Source organism: Bombina bombina, chromosome 5 (assembly GCF_027579735.1).
Source record: "Bombina bombina isolate aBomBom1 chromosome 5, aBomBom1.pri, whole genome shotgun sequence".
Lineage (NCBI taxonomy): Eukaryota > Metazoa > Chordata > Amphibia > Anura > Bombinatoridae > Bombina > Bombina bombina.
Window position 1 is genome coordinate 357468996 of NC_069503.1, and position 20097 is coordinate 357489092.

The 20097-nt window shown below is 38.0% G+C and overlaps 1 protein-coding gene across 5 annotated transcripts in view; it reads right to left on the reverse strand.

Annotated features, from left to right (window-relative positions):
• The window catches only part of OSBPL3 (oxysterol binding protein like 3), a 580670-nt gene that overhangs the window by 80572 nt on the left and 480001 nt on the right, over positions 1-20097 (reverse strand). For 4 of the 5 annotated variants that reach the window (XM_053714152.1, XM_053714153.1, XM_053714154.1 and 1 more), the window contains one exon: positions 4917-5018. The exons of the other annotated variant lie outside the window; for it this stretch is intronic. In XM_053714152.1, the coding sequence (XP_053570127.1) occupies positions 4917-5018 (102 nt within the window). The remainder of the gene's footprint in view (positions 1-4916; positions 5019-20097) is intronic. 5 annotated transcript variants of the gene reach the window in all.

Here is a 20097-nt window from a genome sequence, read left to right on the forward strand (position 1 = left end):
TTAATTTAATTATAGTGTAGTGTTAGGTGTAATTGTAACTTATGTTAGGTTTTATTTTACAGGTACTTTTGTCTTTATTTTAGCTAGGTAGTTATTAAATAGTTAATAACTATTTAAAAACTATTCTACCTAGTTAAAATAAATACAAACTTGCCTGTAAAATAAAAATAAATCCTAAAATAGCTACAATGTAATTATTAATTATATTGTAGCTATCGTATGGTTTATTTTACAGATAAGTATTTAGTTTTAAATAGGAATTATTTATTTAATTGTAGTTATTTTATTTAGATGTATTTAAATTATATTTAAGTTAAGGGGGTGTTAGGGTTAGGGTTAGACTTAGGTTTAGGGGTTAATAACTTTATTATAGTGGCAGCGACGTTGGCGGCAGCAGCAGATTAGGGGTTAATAAATGTAGGTAGGTTGCAGCGATGTTGGGGGGGCAGATTAGGGGTTAATAAATATAATGTAGGGTTCTGTGATGTTGGGGGCAGGAGATTAGGGGTTCATAAGTATAATGTAGGTGGCGGCTGTGTCCGGAGTGGCAGAGTAGGGGTTAATATTTATAATGCAGGTGGAGACGATGTCGGGGACGGCAGATTAGGGGTTAATAAGTATAATATTAGGGGTGTTTAGACTCGGGGTTCATGTTAGGGTGTTAGGTGTAGACATAAATGTATTTGGGGCTGTGTTAGGAGCTGAACGCTGCTTTTTTGCAGGTGTTAGGTTTTTTTCAGCCGGCTCAGCCCCATTGTTTCCTATGGGGAAATCGTGCACGAGCACGTTTAGCCAGCTTACCGCTACCGTAAGCAGCGCTGGTATTGAGGTGAGATGTGGAGCTAAATTCTGCTCTACGCTCACTTTTTTGTGGCTAACGCTGGGTTGAAAAAAACCTGTAATACCAGCGTTGTTTAAAGGTAGCGTTAAAAAAAAAAAAAGGCTCGATAGCACCGCACCCCTGTTACGCAAAACTCGTAATCTAGGCGTATGTTTATAAAAAAAAATTTATTTTAGTTTAAAAAATATATTTTACATGAAAATATGTTTAAAGTTTGAATTTCTGAGTTTATTTTTAACGGACCAGTAAATACAGTAGATTGCATAATCAACACATACATGATAAAAATACATTGCAATAGCACTTAGCGCTTAGTACATGGAGCCTTACTCTTAACTTCAAATGAGTAGTAGATTTTTTTCTGCCAAATTTCAAAGTTATGTCTATTTCTACTCCCCCTGTATCATGTGACAGCCACCAGCCAATCAAAAAATGCACACTTATATTCTGGGAATTCTTGCACATGCTCAGTAGGAGCTGGTTACTCAAAAAGTGTAAATATAAAAATAATGTGCACATTTTGTTAATGGAAGTTATTTGGAAAGTTGTTTAAAATTGCTGCTATATCTGATTCATTAAAGTTTAATTTTGACTTGAGTGTCCCTTTAAGTTTATGTTTAAAAGCAATGAATGAACCATGAACCAGTCCTGTGTGCCCCACCCCCTACTCATGTGCTTATGAAAGTGTGTTAAGAATAAATGATAATCATAATAGCAGCGTTAATACAAAGTAGTTCAGAATGAAGCAGCTAGAATTTCATTTTCTATGCAATGCTGCCTCTGGGAAATTTTACCATGTTTAAAAAATTTTTTTTTAAAAAAATCCTAAAACTACTTGCTGTCAACTCAGAGAATATTTACAGCACTCAGCCATCTGATGGGACCTATATTCCAGAGTGTTTATTTAGTGGATGTGACAAGATGTGATGTTAGTGACTCTTCTTTGATTTATAGCCGGTGTCCTGAATTCCATTAGCAAAGGAATAAAGCCTCCTTAGGGAGGTTAGCTACAGAGATCTACTTAGGAATTAGAAAGCTGCAGCAAGTTACTTCAAGTGAAAACATCCGACTTTCATTTTTAATATGTGGAAAAACACACATTTTTTTTTCAATGGCTCTTAGGTTTAATTGTATCATATAAGTGTTTTTTTGTTTTTTTTAAATTGGGCCAATAAATGTGCATCCCTTTAACCCCTTCACACATTGTGCTGATGATAAAATTTATTTTACACCCTATATTGTCATGAGCGTCTCCTTCACATACAGAACCCTGCAAAGTTAGGTAAACAGCTCTCAAGCTAAAATTTGCCTTTTTACATTTCTTTGAGGGAACTTACAGTACTGACAAGACATTTTAGATAATTCTTAGATAATCTTGCCAGGGAGGAGAGCTTTGCGTCATCTGTCCCCTAGACTTCTACGTTTTAAGGGGCATTATACTCTAGAACTTGACATTAAACAGTCATGTCTATTAATTAATGGTTAGCAGGCCAGATTCACTGCAGAATGCTGATCTTTGCATAATAATGTACTTGCTGCAGATTCAACCTTACCAATTTCATCCCAAAGTTCAAGGTGACCTGTTTTGATTTCAATGTTACTGTGTCTTCATGCTTCCTGCTTCCTCTGCCAGTGTTACTTGCTTCACATTTACAGGTATATGTGTTAATGGTAAATGAAAATTACACTCAGATGCCTTGTGACCATAATTTTACCTTAAATCACAATATCATTGTATTAACTGCAGAGTGAGTGCAGACACAAACCTTATTAAGATTATGATATCAGGTGTTTACATTACAGAGCCTTACACATCATGAGAGTCAGGGGGTAACATCTCCTACATCTTTACTAAGGCTATTAGCTTTTTGGATTATTCAACATCATCTATATAGAAATATATGTGTTCTAAAAAGTATGTATCTGACTTCTCAGTATTCAGTATCAGCTGAATCCTAAATTACAAATAAAAATTTCACCCCTGCCATGTAAAAATGGATCAAAACCATAAAGATGTCAGCACTCTAAGTAATGCATGTCACCAAAAGGACCACTGCTTAAGGCCCAACAGTATATCAGAAGAAAAATCAAACAGGTGACAGCATAATCTAATATTTATTAGATAAGACAAAAAATAGGCAATGTTTCGGGATGTTATCCCTTATTCATGCCATGCCAAACAAACATTTCACAAACCTTTATATACCTGTACACCACTAGGTGGCGATAAAGAGAAATTAACTCTTTCTAGTTCAAACTATTCAATATAACATTTCATATACAGATCAAGGCTTATAGAAAAACATATAATTTCTATACATCACAATTTCATTACATATTCAATTAATTACCAGTGATATTTATAAAAAGATAGACAGATCACAATCTCTATTCATACCTTTAGGGGTAAGGGTCCCTAACTCATAAATCCAAAAGGATTCTTTTTGCTTCAACAGTAATTCCCTGTCACCACATCTACGCGGTAACTTAATCTGGTCTATTATTTGAAATTTAAGCTAAATAATTGAATGGCCAGCTGTCAAGAAGTGATATGCAAGGAGAGCTTTCAAATTATTAGTACGTATATTGCTTTTATGTTCTATTATACGATCCCTGGCACTCCGGGTCGACTCACCTATGTAAAAATGGAACTATGAGTGTCCATCCTCAGGCACAAAGGCAACCGTTCAGTCATTCATTGGTTTTAATTTGCTTTTATTAACCAGAGTGTATAGAGTATATACATATAAATACAGTGTGTGTGTGTATAAAACAATATTAATTATGAGGGGGTGTAAATCTTGGTGAGTTCCCACACCTTTTTTTGAAGGACTAGACCTATATATATATATATATATATATATATATATATATATATACATACACACACACACATATATATATATATATATATATATATATATATATATATATATACACACACACACACAAATACATATATTGTAGAGGAAAGACTAAACAAGGAAGGAAAATGTTTAAATATTAAAGCGACATTCCGGTCAAAATTAAAATGCGCATAGATTAATTATATGTTTGAATTGAAACATATTTATAATATACACATTCTGGCAAAAATGCTTCCAGCAAAAGTTATCACTGTTTGAGTGTTAACATTTTTCTTTGCACATGCATGTTAAAGTGATGGTAAACTCTCGCCTTTTTAAAATCAGATCTGGAATGTAAGCGCTATTTTAGATTGAGTTTAATTCATTAGCTGTAATGAAGATGCACTATAACATGCTTTTTAATATAGATATGACATTCAAATACTGCATGCTCCTCCGCCCACTTCAAAAGTAAAATTTTCTGTGAGCTAACAGATTGAATTGTTGTCCAATCAGCGCTCTCCCCATATGGCACTTTTGTTGTAGCTAGAACATTGATTGGAGAGTAATTCAATCATTTAGCTGACAGGAAAATTGACTTTTGAAGTGGGTGGTGTAATGTGGGGTATTTGAATTTCATATCTATATTAATAACTAAGTTATAGCACATCTTCATTACAGCTAATGAATTAAACTCCATCTAAAATAGCGCTTACATTCCAGATCTGATTTTAAAAAGGGGAGAGTTTACCATCACTTTAAGCATAACTAGATATTCTCAGTGCCTCGTGATTTTAAATAATTCAGCTGCTCAGAGCGCCAATGGAGCTAGTATCACGTCAGCAATTAACAAATCAATCATTACCAGATGGTACAAGCACATTAGGCTCTCAGAGCAAATGCAGAGTTTAAAATGCTAGTGCACAGTGCATACTTAAATAGAATTTTTAAACAGCTATAGTTTTAAAATCACTTTTGAAACAGCTATAGCTTTTATTAGAAGCATTTTTCTAATACATTTATATTACAAAAATGCTTCTATTCAAAACTGAAATGCATTCATGTGGATTCCAATTTTGGCTGGAATGTCCCTTTAAGGCACAGATAACTCACCAAACATGCACATACAAATACTAATAAGTAGCAATGTATATAACATAGTTAAGTAATGGTGATACTTGCTTGCCTTAAATCTGCTGTGATTGAACTGTACAAAGATCTCCACCCACCTTCTCAGGGCTGCACTTTGCACTAGAAGCTGACTCAAGAAGCAAAGAATCTGCATGAATTCTGCACAAGCGTTCTTTAAGATCTGTATTTTGTTTTACAGCCTGGAACATTTGGAAATAAAAAAATTAAATAAAATGGGATAGAGAGGTATTTTTATATATATAAGAGATCTGCATAAACACAACATATTTTTGAACATAGAGTTGCTCAAAATCTTTTTGATCCATGCTGCAAACCCTTTAACGAAACAAATTGACAGTTTTGGTTTAGGTTTCACACTGGTCAGGTATTGCACCACATGTGCTACTTAATCATTTATAGAATAATGTAAAATTCAGTTTATATTTTTGTAATAATAAAATGGCCTTCAAATTATAAGCAAAAGTGGACCCTAATTTTCATACTGGTAAAAAAATAAATATCTACTGAATCAAGTAAACATTTATATAAAATACCATTGTCTTTAACATCACTACAAGAAACAGCAATGGACAGGGCCGGACTGGGAATAAAAAACAACCCATTCAAATTTGGAGACCAGCCCCATATACCGTCGACAATATGCACACCCCATTTTTATCAAAGGGGATTATTGGGATACTCATTTTCTAAATATTGTATATTAGAATTATATTAGTTTGTATTAAAACAAAAGTGACAGATTGTGGTTATATCAGCACCCTACAACCCGTTTGCATCCATAAATCACCCCTTTAAATTGTAGCTTTCCAGCCCCAGCAGCCCATCGGGAGATCTCCTGGTATCCTGGTAGGCCAATCCGGCCTTTGCAATGGATTTAAAATGATCTCATTTATCAGTAAAATGGGTATTGTAAATCTAGGTCTCTTTAAAAGTTTACAGACATTCCATTCCTATAAGTGTCACAACTACCGCTTATATAACAAAGAAAAAATCTTTATTAGTTATATCAGGGTTGTCCAACACAAAAATATTGGACAATCTTTAGGTGGTTGGGCATAGAAGTAGCTGGAGTCACGCAACGCTCCGATAAAAAAACCCTACTCTTGAACCAACCCTGTATTTTTTTCACAATTGAGCAGCCATTTTACCCTATGACTGCCAGTAGCATGCAAATAAACCATTTTACCTCTTCAGCTGCACCACAAGTAAACAGTAGTCATTTGACCCCCTTCTGCTCCATATTTGTAATGCATTGAGGCATAGGAGGCATTTTACATTTAACTAACCCAACCCATATCTTGTTAATTTAACATGCATAGCCTGAAAACCTGTAGGAATTGCATACAAAACATAGCATTTTGCACAGTCTGAGATGTAATTTAACCAATTGTGAACACAGTGTTCAATGCTTTTACTTTCCAAGAAGGGGAAGAATTTAACTTTGATATAGTTATGGATAAACTCAGTGCCCACTTTGTGCCCAAAAGAAATGTGATTCATGAGAGAGCTTGTTTTCACAAACGTAATCAGTGTGAATCTGTGGAGTCATTTGTGCGCAGCCTGTATGAACTAGCTGAATTCTGTGAGTTTGGTGTTGCTAAAGTAGAGCAAATCAGAGACAGAATAGTTATTGGAATTGCAGATGCTGAAGTCTCACTGAAGCTGCAGTTAGAGCCTGATTTAACATTAGATGGGGCTATTAGGATGGCCCGCCAGAGTGAACTGGTGAAAAAGCAGAGTGCTGATCTGAGGTCTGAGAGTATTGTGGATGAAGTGCAACAGTCCAGGAAAACTGCTAGTGAAAGGCACAGTGTGAGCGGTAGATCTAAAATAATGGAAAGTCCTAGAAGTGGATGGGCGCAGCATGCCCGATGCACACGGTGCTACCGTGCCCATGATCAGAGTGTTATATGCCCGGCCAGAGATAAAAGACGCAGAAAATGTAATAGAATGGGCCATTTTGAAGTGGTGTGTAAAACTGAATACATTAAGGAGATGCAGGTAGACAGTGACCAGGAGGGTCAGGAAGTGTCTTTTGTGGGGTCCGTTGTGGAACGGCCAAGCTCAGAGGAAGATTGGAAGGTTACTTTTACTGTAATGGGAGCCAAAGTTGATTTTAAGATTGACACAGGAGCAGATATCACTGTAATGTCTTTTGCTGCATTCATGAAACTGCCCCAGCTGGCGAAGGTTACTACAAACGTCCATAGTCCTGGTGGCCGCATTGATTGTGCGGGGAAATTTCTTGCCAGCTGTACAAGCAAAGGAAGTTCACTATGTGGGTGCATGTGATTCGAGGTCAGTGTGTTAACAATTTATTGAGCAGAAAAGCGTGAATGAGATTTCTGAAGATATGTTTGGCGAGTTGGGCCTACTGAATTGCAAACCAGTCCGTATAGCACTTAAAAGCGACGCAGCCCCATACAGTATTTCTACTCCCCGTAGAATTCCGTTCCCGCTCATGCCTCAAGTGGAGAAGGAGCTTATGCGCATGAAGTCTATGGGGGTTATTGAAGAGGTTGTTGAAGCGACTGATTGGTGTGCCCCCATTGTTCCAGTTGCAAAGAAAAACGGAAAGGTGCGCATCTGTGTGGACCTGAAAAGGTTGAATGAGGCAGTGAAGAGAGAGATATTTGTACTGCCGACATTAGAAGATATAGCTCCAAAGTTGGCTGGGGCGAAGTTCTTTTCCACATTAGACACTTCTAGCGGCTTTTGGCAGATCCCCCTGGATCCAAAGTGTCGCAAACTGACTACCTTTATCACACCGGTAGGTCGGTTCTGCTTCTGCAGACTCCCCTTTGGGATATCCTCTGCTCCTGAAATCTTTCAAAGGGAAATGAGTTCTCTCCTGAGTGACCACGTGGGCACAGCGGTCGTCATGGACGACATTCTAGTGTATGGGTCTACAGTGGAGGAGCATGATCAGCGTTTAAGTTGTGTGCTACAGGCTATCAGAGTCTGGGCTGAAGCTGAATAAAGAAAAATGCCATTTTAGGAAAACTGAATTATGTTACTTTGGGCATATCATCAATGGGGATGGCATCAAGCCAGACCCCTAGAAAATTCATGCTATTGAATAGATGAAAAGTCCTTCTGATGTACATGAGCTGAGACAGATATTGGGCCTTGTAAATTACGTGGGCAAGTTTCTTCCAGATTTATCAACAGTTTTACACCCTATCACAGAGTTGCTTAAGAAAGACGTTGCCTGGGTCTGGGGACCTTCACAAGAAAAAGCTTTTATGCAGGCAAGTCCCTGCTGGGGTCTGCCCCAGTGCTGGGGTTCTACGACCCTTCAAAAAAGACTGTGGTTAGTGCCGATGCAAGCAGTTATGGGTTGGGGGCTGCTCTCCTGCAGTTAAATGAAAATAAACTACAGCCCATCGCCTACTGTTCCCGCACACTCACGGCTGCGGAGTCAAAATACGCTCAAATTGAGAAAGAGTGCCTGGCTGCAGTTTGGGCCTGTGAGCGCTTTCAGCGTTATCTAGTGGGTTTGGAGAAATTTAGTCTGGAAACTGACCACAAACCGCTAGTCCCTCTAATCAACTCTTATGATATCGACAAAACACCCTTAAGATGCCAGAGACTTTTAATGAGACTGCTCAGGTTCAATGTTCGGGCAGTGCATGTTGTGGCGGATACACTATCCAGGCTCCCGCTGGCTGCTGTAGAATCCTCCACTGAATCTGAGGTGAAAGTGTATGTTGATTCAGTTCTGGCCCCTAAGTCCATTTCTTCAAGGAAACTGGAGGAAATAAAGAAAGAGACATATTTGGACACAGATCTGCAAGAGGTTATAAAGTACATAAAAGAAGGCTGGCCCGAGAGCCGGGCAGCCTGGATGTCTTTAAGTGCTTACAAGCCAGAGAGGTCGCAGCTCACGGAGCTGGAGGGGTTGGTGCTGTTCCAAGACCGTAATTCCTGTCAGCATGAGGAAGGAGATGTTAAACAGGATTCACGATGGCCACTTAGGCATTACAAAGTGCAGAGAAAGGGCAGTTACAGCTGTGTGGTGGCCTGGGATCAGCTCCGACATTGCAAATCCTGTGTCTAAATGTGCCTTTTGCCGGGAATGCCAGCCTACTCAGAGAAGAGAGCCCTTGATTTCTACTCCGCTGCCTGCGGGGCCGTGGCAAAAAATAGCTGCTGATTTCTGTGAACTGCATGGGAAAAAGTTCCTTGTTGTGATCGACTACTATTCCAGGTATTTGGAAATTGCACCCCTGAATGATATCACAAGTCAAGCCGTTATCATTCGCCTGAAGAGCTTGTTCGCCCGGTGGGGCATTCCAATGGAACTGGTGAGTGATAATGGTATGCAGTTCGCTTCTACAGAGTTCAGTGCTTTCAGCAGGGAATATGACTTTGTACATTCCACGTCAAGTCCACATTATCCGCAGGCCAACGGAATGGCTGAAAGGGCAGTTCAAACAACAAAATTAATTCTAAAGCAATCTGAGCCGTACCTAGCCCTCTTGTCATACAGGGCAACGCCCATTCAAGCCACCGGGTTTAGCCCGGCACAGCTGATGCTAGGACGCCAGATTCGCACCACTTTACCCTCAGTGGGTGTCTTCAAGCCGCCTGGCCCTGTTCCTCGGGACAAAGTCCTTAGGAGGGATGAAGAGGCCAAAAAGGGTTATCGTTTCTTCTATGACAGGAGACATTCTGTCAGGCCCTTACCGGAACTGAATGCGGGGCAAAGTGTCAGAATTAAACTGGATGATGAGAAGAAATGGAAGACGCCTGCTACGGTAATTGGACGCTCTCCAGAACCAAGGTCTTATACAGTCCTTTCTGATGAGGGACGGTTACACGCCGTAACCGAAGACATCTTCAGCCTGTACCTGAGAGTCTGGAACTGGATGCCTCAGTACCACCGCCGGTGGGATCCCCTGTTCTAAGAGAGGTGCCTTTCCCTCAGCAAGATCACAGCGGGGATATATCTTTGCCTCCAGCGGACTTTTATTCACCATCTTCTGTATCAGAGGACAGTTCATGCAAAGTTACATCAAGCGGAAGAGTGGTGAGACTTCCGGCCCGATATAGGGACTGACTTTAGCTAGAACAGTGACCAGAAGTATGGGCAGAATAATCCCATGGTCACTGTGGACTAGGGTAGTCTACCCCGATGTCCAAGTCAGGATGTAATTTATGTGTTTATATTTTCTGAACCTGTTTGTTTATATATTGTTCAAAAAAAAAAAAATGTTGTTGTATACTCTGTTCGTATACCTTGTTATTTGTTATATTCAAATGTATGCTTCGCCTTTGAAAAAGGGGAAGATGTGATGAAAGCAGGATGTGATGTCACTAGTTTGGGGGCGGGGCTTAGGTCTGGTCGCAGTTAGTGAAATCAACCCGACTAGATGTATGTTTCTATGCTCTGTAATAAAATAGAGTTGTACCATCCTTGCTGTGTACTGCATATGTCCTGCATCTCACGACAATATATAAACATATATATATATATATATATATATATATATATATATATATATATATATATAGATATTTCCCTATCATTTCGATGCTAACTCCTCCCAACCTTTCCTTTCTTGATTTTCTGTGCTGTGACGTATAGAGCGGGTGGGGTATCTCAAAAGCGCATTCACGATTCTCTGTTAAAATGCGCAAATTAGCTATTTCACTCTCTACTGCGCTTGTCAGTATCAAAACCGTCTGCTAGCCGATGGCATATTAGGGGTATTCCTATAGGAAACTAATACGCATGCGCAGATCAAAAAGACGTTGATGACATTACAGTGACGGCCACCTAACAGACAGATTTTCAATTGGATCCTTGGAAAACGTGATCAACACAGAATTTTTTTTTATAACGGTTTGAATTTGCGGACCTTCAAAAATGGATTAATTAGGCTATAACTTTATTTACACTTAAATTTAAAAAAAAAATATGAATTAAACTCATATTGATTTGGGACAAAGAAAGTTATTCAAGATCGACAACCAGGCAACTTTACCTTCACTTTAAGTAAATTATTTATACATACAAACATATACAGTATATGTGTGTGTATGTAAAAAAGGGATGGCCAACTGGCGGTCCTTCAGGAAAAGCATAATTTACAACATGTGCAACCACACCTATATCTATTCTATAAAATTTATATTATTTATTTGTTTGTTTAAAAGCCATACATTTATATGGGGCCCCTTAAGGCTTCTTATATATCGACTTGTGGCCCCAGTGTGCAAGGAAGTTTGACATCACTGGTGCAGAATATAACAGGACATACCACCTTTTTAAATTCCTATTATTTTTTCATGACAATTATTGCATTTGAGATTATATAAATTATAAATATTTTCAATGCACATTTTAAAAACCATATTATTTTTTTAGTTTATAATCTTCAACCTGATGGAGTAAAGATTTTTTTACATTATCCAAACATTTAACAGATTGTCAACATAGCAGGGGTGCTGTGAATTCATTATTTGTTGTTCCTGCAGAGGTAGTGACAGAAGAATCGCTCCCTTTATTCCTGAAACGTACTATGCAGACAAACACTGTGCATAGCTTTATACACGAGGAAACATTTAATATATTTATTGCAAATACATGAAAAAATATATATATTTTCACTGAGCAAAATGAGCTTAAAGGGACATTTCTAGTTTACTTCTATTATCAAATTTGTTTCATTCTCTTGGTATCATCATCTAACTGAACACATGGGTGAGCCAATGACAATCAGTATATATATATATATATATATATATATATATTCAGCCACCAATCAGCAGACAGAACCTAGGTTCTTTGCTGCTCCTGAGCTTACCTAGATAAACCTTTTAGCAAAGGATAGCAATAATATAAGTAAATTGGAAAGCTGTTTAAAATTGTATGCCATGGGGGGGGGGGGGTCCGTACATCGACCAAGATGGCTGCTTTCTAATTATGGCTGAGACTGGGGGTTGATAGATCCGCTGTTTATCATCCCTTTGCTGTATAATCTCCTACCTATTCGACAACAGTTTTAGAGATTAATACCTCAGGAACAGATCAATATATCTCATCTAGATTCTTAGCCACGCAGTCCTGATTAGATGAGGTACGCAGCGGAGGCCTGCTAAACGGCCTGGCCCTCATCTACCCTCCCTAATTCCTGACAAATCAGGTCCAGCAGCTCTACGAGCTGTCCCTAAAGGAGTTTCAAGAAAAATAAAAAATTCCATTTAAGAGACTGACTTGTAACATTGTGTTATTTCCTATGCTGCACCTGGATAGGTTGTACAGAGATTATGATGGAGTCCGCAGCAATGACATGGGAAGAAAATATTTGCAACACGCTAGAGGAACACTTTGCGGAGCTGATCCAGGTAGTGAGGCATTGGTTTTCTGGAGCTTCAGAATGACAGAAGCAGATTGCAAATGGCTCCGAACAAGGAAGCACACCTAAGGAGCATTGTAGTGAAGACACGACTGTCACTGCAGAGACGGCCGCGGCCTATATGCACAGCACCGTGAGCAGTATTATGGAGTTAGACCTGCAAAGCCCAGTGTCCGGGAGCTCTGCACATCCAACGAGCCATGAGGGAGTTCCAGATACTGGCGAGAATACCCAGGAGATCCGTGTCGGTATAGTGGTTATACCGACATGCGCACTAGCTCTCCTTGCCATAAATAACTCAGCTGACAGTCACCTGGAATTGCATGGAAAGCTACAAGATGCAGGGAGCCGCGCTTCTGGTTTGCAGTTACGCTACTATTTAGAGTTAATGATGGGCCCTTGGCCTATATGGGAGATCCTCATCCTCAAGATACTTAACAGACTGGGGACACTTTCCAGAAGAAGAGGGATGGGGTAAACCCCAAAGTAGACACCGTTGACTGCCTGCGATCTCCGGACACAATCTAATATTAAAGGCAGGCCGGTCTATGGAAATGAATGTTTACTAACGTGGTATTAATGGTCTGATGACCTAACCCTCCAGTAGATTTCTTGTGTGTAAATATGTTATATGTCTGGCTGTTATATTTCACTCTTTGCCTAGTCTCTATTATACAGATGTTGACGATAATTACTGTGTATATATATATAGGTCTTACGAGGTAGTCGCTATTATGTTCACTCTAGTACGGTCTCTCATTTGCATAGCATTCATTTCAGGATCATTAAACATTTCTAAGTTCCTGATAATTAGAAAGACAGAAAATTGCCAGTATGTTATATTGAATGGTCTCCTAATTAGCGTGTAAATTAGTGATACAACTCTCAAAGTACTAAATGCTTCTTGCCCTGAAAAGCGTTTTCTGTAAATTGATTATTATATGTTTCAGCTTATTTCACACAGTCCTTCTGGTTTAATTCATGCTTTGTGCTATGTTTACTGTGTTATGCATTAGCTTATAATTTTGTCAACAGATTTTCCCCTCTAGGGATATGCATATATGGTAATTGATATTAAGGTTTTCGGACTCCTAAACTGTGGAGGTTTACTATGTTGGCCGCCAACAGATCTTACTGGGATGGAAATATAAGCATATATTACTTAAACACTTTTGCTTCTCCTATAGCCTATGTAGTTTAGATGTCCACGGTTGAGGCTGGACACAGGATGCTATATTTTTATTGCCTAAATTACATTAACAAGTCAGTCTTTAACTTCTCCTTTTCAGTTCCAATATTTATACAAGAGTCCAAAAGTGGCCTTATTGGTTTCTGTTAGGGATGCACCGATACCGATACTAGTATCGGTACCAATACCAAGTATTTGCATGAGTACTTGTACTCGTGCAAAGGCACCGATACTTAAACCGATACCTCTACTTCCTACCCATAGGCTATCTTGTGGCGTTTTTTCAAACTGCATGTTCCCATTTCATTTTAAACTGGAGTGGAGACTAAATTAAAAATGGTTTACTACTGTTCTGCCAATACAAATTGTTATTTGCATTATTGTAGGAGAGCTCACTGTACCTGATTCAGACAAACCCCTGAAGTACTGGGCAGTTAAAAAACAGATTTCCAGCTCTGGCAAAAATGGCCCAAAAATATCTTTCTGCCCCATGCAGTATGGTGGAAAGTGAAAGACTGTTCAACTTAGAGCCGAACCTCCATACACATGTCAGATTGATGTTATATAACAGCCCTACAACCCAATTGTATCACCCCTTTAAATTTAATATTTTATTGTAATATTTTTTATTTATAAACATGTTCAGTAAACTTTTGACAAATAAAACTGTTTTATTATTTCATAATGTCTTTTGAATTACAGCCCTTTATAATTATAAAGAAGGAATCTTAAATAATTAGTCTGTATTGTGCTTGGTAAACTGTCACATGTCATTAAAAAAAAAAAAGTATCGGTAATTGGTATCGGCGAATATTTGAAAACAAGTATCGGTATCAGTCATAAAAAAAATGGTATCGATGCAACCCTAGTTTCAGTCATATTAAGTAAACCCTATCACAATCTCCTAATAGTTGATTTGAAAGCTCATGGTCCATGAGAGACCATTTTGTTCCAAGAATAACTGTACCTATGTTATGGAGATAGAAAACTGAGGATTAGACTGTGTTATGTTTTGTTACAGCATACAGGTGGTACCTATACAGTAGGTTGTATTATTGTGTATTTTCCATCTAGGTTTCATGATGTTATTACGAAATATGTAATTATGGAAATTGTAGCCTGATTCAATACTTGTAAACTTTTGTTTTTTCCTCAATAAAAATGTCTTTAAAAAAAAATAATTGTATGGTATGTCAGAATTCTGAATGTCTAATTATGACTTTAATGTCCCTTTAAAGGGATAGGAAAGTCAAAATTAAATTTGCATGATTCAGATAGAACATGTCATTTTAAGACACTTTTAAATTAATTTTTCAAATATGTTTCATTCTCTTATAATTCCTTGTCAAAAAATGCACTAGTGGGAGCTAGTTGCTGATTGGTGCCTGCACACAATTTTCTCTTATGATTGGCCAACTAGATGTGTTCAGCTAGCTGTTAGTAGTGCAATGCTGTTCCTTCAGCAAAGGATAACTAAACAAATTTGATACTAGAAGTAAATTAGAAAGTCATTTAAAATTGTATGTTTTATACAAATCATGAAACAAAATGTTGGTGTTTTCCAAGGGATGGATTCAAATTGAAAATGCATTATCAGCCACGCATAATCTAAATACTATTTGTTGGAACCCAGATTTTTTCCATAAATACACCATTTCCACATCTTCCATCACCAACGAAACTTGGTCAGACTGGAAATTACTAAGTAAATCATCTAATAAGATCTCTTCCAAATATTCACCTCTTACCACTCTTATAAACAATCCAGAGTTTTCTCCAGGAAGACTACAGAATTTTCCATCCCTCCCAAACCCCACACGCTATCTTCCCATATACGTACTGACAGAAAACAGGAATATCAAAATGTTGGTGTTTTCTCTCCCTTTAAGTAAATAATAAAATAGAAAAAAAAAAAAAAAGAAAATGAGCTAATGAGTGACATAAGTGATGCTGCACAAATGATATGGAAGATTCTCTGCAGTGTAAAACAATAAAGCAGGACATGAATCTTCAGCTGGTAACAAAATGGACTTGAAAGAAAAAAAATAGACATCACAAGAATATATATATTTTTTTTGTTTAACAATTTTTAAATTAGCTACTCATCAGGAAAACAGTGGAGCAAAAAAAAAAAGAAAAAGGTGACCTATGCAACCAATTAAATTTATCTCAAGCAAATGTGAGCTGAGAACTCCCACAGTGCACACTATATAGAAAATAGTGGATGTCTAGCCATGTATAACAGCAAATTATATACCCAGGGACTCCTGTGACATCCTAAAGACAATAAGAGCAAAGTTTCAGTTTTCTCAGGCTGTCAGCAGAATCCCAAGTTGGTATCTTTAACTAAAACCATATTCTGGGCATTGTGAGTCACTTTAACATGACAGTGATGCTACACAAAAAATAAATTATACATATATATATATATATATGTAACAAAAGAGTTGCATTGTAGCTTAGTGTGTGTATGTATGTATATATATATATATATATATATACATATATATACACACACATACAGTTGTATGCAAGAGTAATGCTACACAAAAAATAAATAAATAAATTATACATATACTAGTCCTAAAGCCCGTTCACACGGGCCGTGTTTTTTTTTTTTTCTCTCTCTCTCTCTCTCTCTAAGTGTTTGTCTGTACTGCGCATGATGGCTTCAGACAAACACTTGTCTTTTATAATATAGGATATATATATATATATATATATATATATATATATATATATATATATACAGGTAGCCCTCAGTTTACGCCGGGGTTAGGTTCCAGAAGGAATGGTTGTAAATTGAAACCGTTGTAAATTGAAACCCAGTTTATAATGTAAGTCAATGGGAAGTGAGGGAGATAGGTTCCAGGCCCCTCTCAAAATTCTCATAACTAACACCTAATACATTATTTTTAAAGGTTTGAAATGAAGACTTTAATTGCTAAACAGCATTATAAACCTAATAAAATAATCACACAACACAGAGTATATAATTAAACTAAGTTAAATGAACAAATCACACATCACAGACTTAACTTGCAATTCTCTGAAAACCGTTCTTTATATGCATTCCAATCGATAGACAGGAAGATCTTGTTCCTTTGAAATCTGCTCGATAGCTCAGGTCTGGTTCAACTGATTCATTTCAGCTTGCTTGACTTTGCTGCAACACAAGCGGACAGCTCCACCTACTGGCTATTTTAATAAATGCACTGCTTCTCAATGCTTTTCAATAGCAGTCACATGACTGGGAAAAAAGGTTGTTATTCTGAAACGGTGTAAATTGAACCGTTGTAAAACGAGGGTCACCTGTATATATATATATATATATATATATATATATATATATATATATATATATATATATATATATATATATATATATATATATGTATATATATATATATATATGTATATATATATGTATATATATATATATACACACACACACACACACATACAGTTGGATGCATGAGTAATGCTACACAAAAAGTAAATGAATAAAAAAAATTATACATATATATGTAACAAAAGAGTTGTATTGTAGCTTAGTGTGTGCATGTGATGTATATATATATATATATATATATATATATATACTGTGTATGTATATATATATATATATACACATATACATATATATATATATATATACACATATGCATACACACACACACAGTTGTATGCAAAAGTTTAGGCACCCCTGACAATTTCCATGATTTTTATTTATAAAATTGGGTGTTTGGATCAGCAATTTCATTTTGATCTATCAAATAACTGAAGAACACAGTAATATTTCAGTAGTGAAATTAGGTTTATTGGATTAACAGAAAATGTGCAATGTGCATCAAAACGAAATTAGACAGGTGCATACATATGGGCATCCTTGTCATTTTGTTGATTTGAATACCTGTAACTACCTAGTACAGATTAATTGGAACACACAATTGGTTTGGTAAGCCCATTAAGCCTTGAACTTAATAGACAGGTGCATCCAATCATGAGAAAAGGTATTTAAGGTGACCAATTGCAAGTTGTTGTTATTCTTGACTCTCCTCTGAAGAGTGGCAACACGGGGGCCTCAAAACAACTCTCAAATGACCTGAAAACAAAGACTGTTCAACATTATGGTTTACGGGAAGGCTACAAAAAGCTATCACAGAGATTTAAGCTGTCAGTGTCCACTGTGAGGAACATAGTGGGGAAATGGAAGACAACAGGCACAGTTTTTGTTAAGGCCAGAAGTGACAGGCCAAGTAAAATATGGGAGAGGCAAAGGATGGTGAGAACGGTCAAAAACAGCCCACAGACCACCTCCAAAGACCTACAACATCATCTTGCTGCAGATGGTGTCACTGTGCATCGTTCAACAATTCCGCGCACTGTGCACAAGGAGAAGCTGTATGGGAGAGTGATGCGGAAGAAGCCTTTTCTGCACACACGCCACAAACCGAATCGTTTGAGGTATCCAAACACACATTTAGACAAGCCAGCTTCATTTTGGAAGAAGGTGCTGTGGACTCATGAAACTAAGATTGAGTTATTTGGTCATAACAAGGGGCGTTATGCATGGCGGCAAAAGAACACAGCATTCCAAGACAAACACATGCTACCCACAGTAAAATTTGGTGGATGTTCCATCATGCTGTGGGGCTGTGTGGCCAGTGCCTGTTTTGGGAATGTTGTTAAAGTTGAGGGTCGCATGGATTCCACTCAATATCAGCAGATACTTGAGAATAATGTTGATGAATCGGTCACAAAGATGAAGTTACGCCGGGGCTGGATATTTCAACAAGACAACAACCCAAAACACTGCTCATAATCTACTCTGGCATTTATGCAGAGGAACAAGTACAATGTTCTGGAATGGCCATCCTAGTCCCCAGACCTGAATATCATTGAAAATCTGTGGGGTGATTTGAAACGGGCTGTCCATGCTTGGCAACCATCAAACCTAACTGAACTGGAGATGTTTTGCAAGGTGGAATGGTCCAAAAACAAAATGTATGCTTACCTGATAAATTTCTTTCTTTCTTGACAAGTTGAGTCCACGGATCATTTCTAATTACTATTGGGAATATCACTCCTGACCAGCAGGAGGAGGCAAAGAGCACCACAGCAAAGCTGTTAAATATCCCCTCCCTTCCCTCCAACCTCAGTCATTTGACTAAAGGAAAAAAGAGAGAATGGAAGGTGCAGAGGTGCCTGAGGTTTACAACACAAAAACTGTCTAGATAACAGGGCGAGCCGTGGACTCACCGTGTCAAGAAATAAATACATTTATCAGGTAAGCATATTATTATTATTATTATTATTATTATTATTATCGGTTATTTGTAGAGTGCCAACAGATTCCGCAGCGCTATTAACAAAGGCGGAGTACAAAAAACAGTTATAGGGATCAAATGGGTAGAGGGCCCTGCCAAGAGTTGCACTGTTGTAGTCAGCTCTTGAGAAGGTGATCAACAAAAAACAGCTGGACTCTTAAGCTTACATGCTAGGGGGGTTCAATGGAGGAGAGGAACTGGTATAAAGAAAGGTTAGCGTAGGTTGTATGCATCCCTGAACAGTAGAGTCTTTAGGGAGCACTTGAAGCTTTTAAAACTAGAAGAGAGTCTTGTGGAGCGAGGCAGAGAGTTCCACAAGATGGGAGCCAAGAGAGGAGGAGAGGAGGAGGTCATGAGCAGAGCAAAGGGGACGGGAGGGAGAGTATCTGGAGACAAGTTCTGAGATATAGGGGGGAGCAGTGCAGTTGAGGGCTTTGTATGTCAGAGTGAGAATTTTGTGTTTGATCCAAGAGGCAAGAGGAAGCCAGTGAAGGGATTGGCAGAGAGGTGCAGCAGATGAAGAGCATAAATTTAGTTTTCTTTCTAATGAGTGAGTCCACGGATCATCTCTAATTACTACTGGGAATCAATACCCAAGCTAGAGGACACAGATGATAAGGGAGGGACAAGACAGGGAACCTAAACAGAAGGCACCACTGCTTGAAGAACCTTTCTCCCAAAAGAAGCCTCAGCTGAGGAAAAAGTATCAAATTTATAGAATTTTGAAAAAGTGTGTAGAGACTTCCAAGTTGCAGCCTTGCAAATCTGTTCCACAGAAGCTTCATTTTTGAATGCCCAGGAAGAAGAAACAGCCCTAGTGGAATGAGCTGTGACTCTCTAAGGGGGCTGCTGTCCAGCAGTTTTATAGGCCAAGTGAAATTATACTCTTCAGCCACAAAGAAATAGAAGTAGCCGTAGCTTTCTGACCCTTGCGTTTCCCAGAGAAAACAACAAACAAAGCAGAAGACTGGCGGAAATCCTTAGTTGCCTGCAAATAGTATTTCAATGCATGCACCACATCTAGGTTGTGCAGTAGACGCTCCTTATGAGAAGAAGGGTTAGGACACAAAGAAGAAACAATGATTTCTTGATTAATGTTCCTATCCTAAACCACTTTAGGGAGGAACCCTAACGTAGTACGCAGAACTACCTTATCCAAATGAAAAATATGGTTAGGGGATTCATACTGCAACGCCGAGAGCTCTCCAAGATAACATCTTAATATCTAAAGAATGAATAGGCTCAAATGGAGCTGTTGAAGAACTTTAAGAACAAGGTTAATACTCCAGGGAGGACTAACAGGGTTGAACACTGGCCTGATTCTGACAAAGGCCTGATAGAAGGATTGCACATCTGGCACGTCTGTCAGACGTTT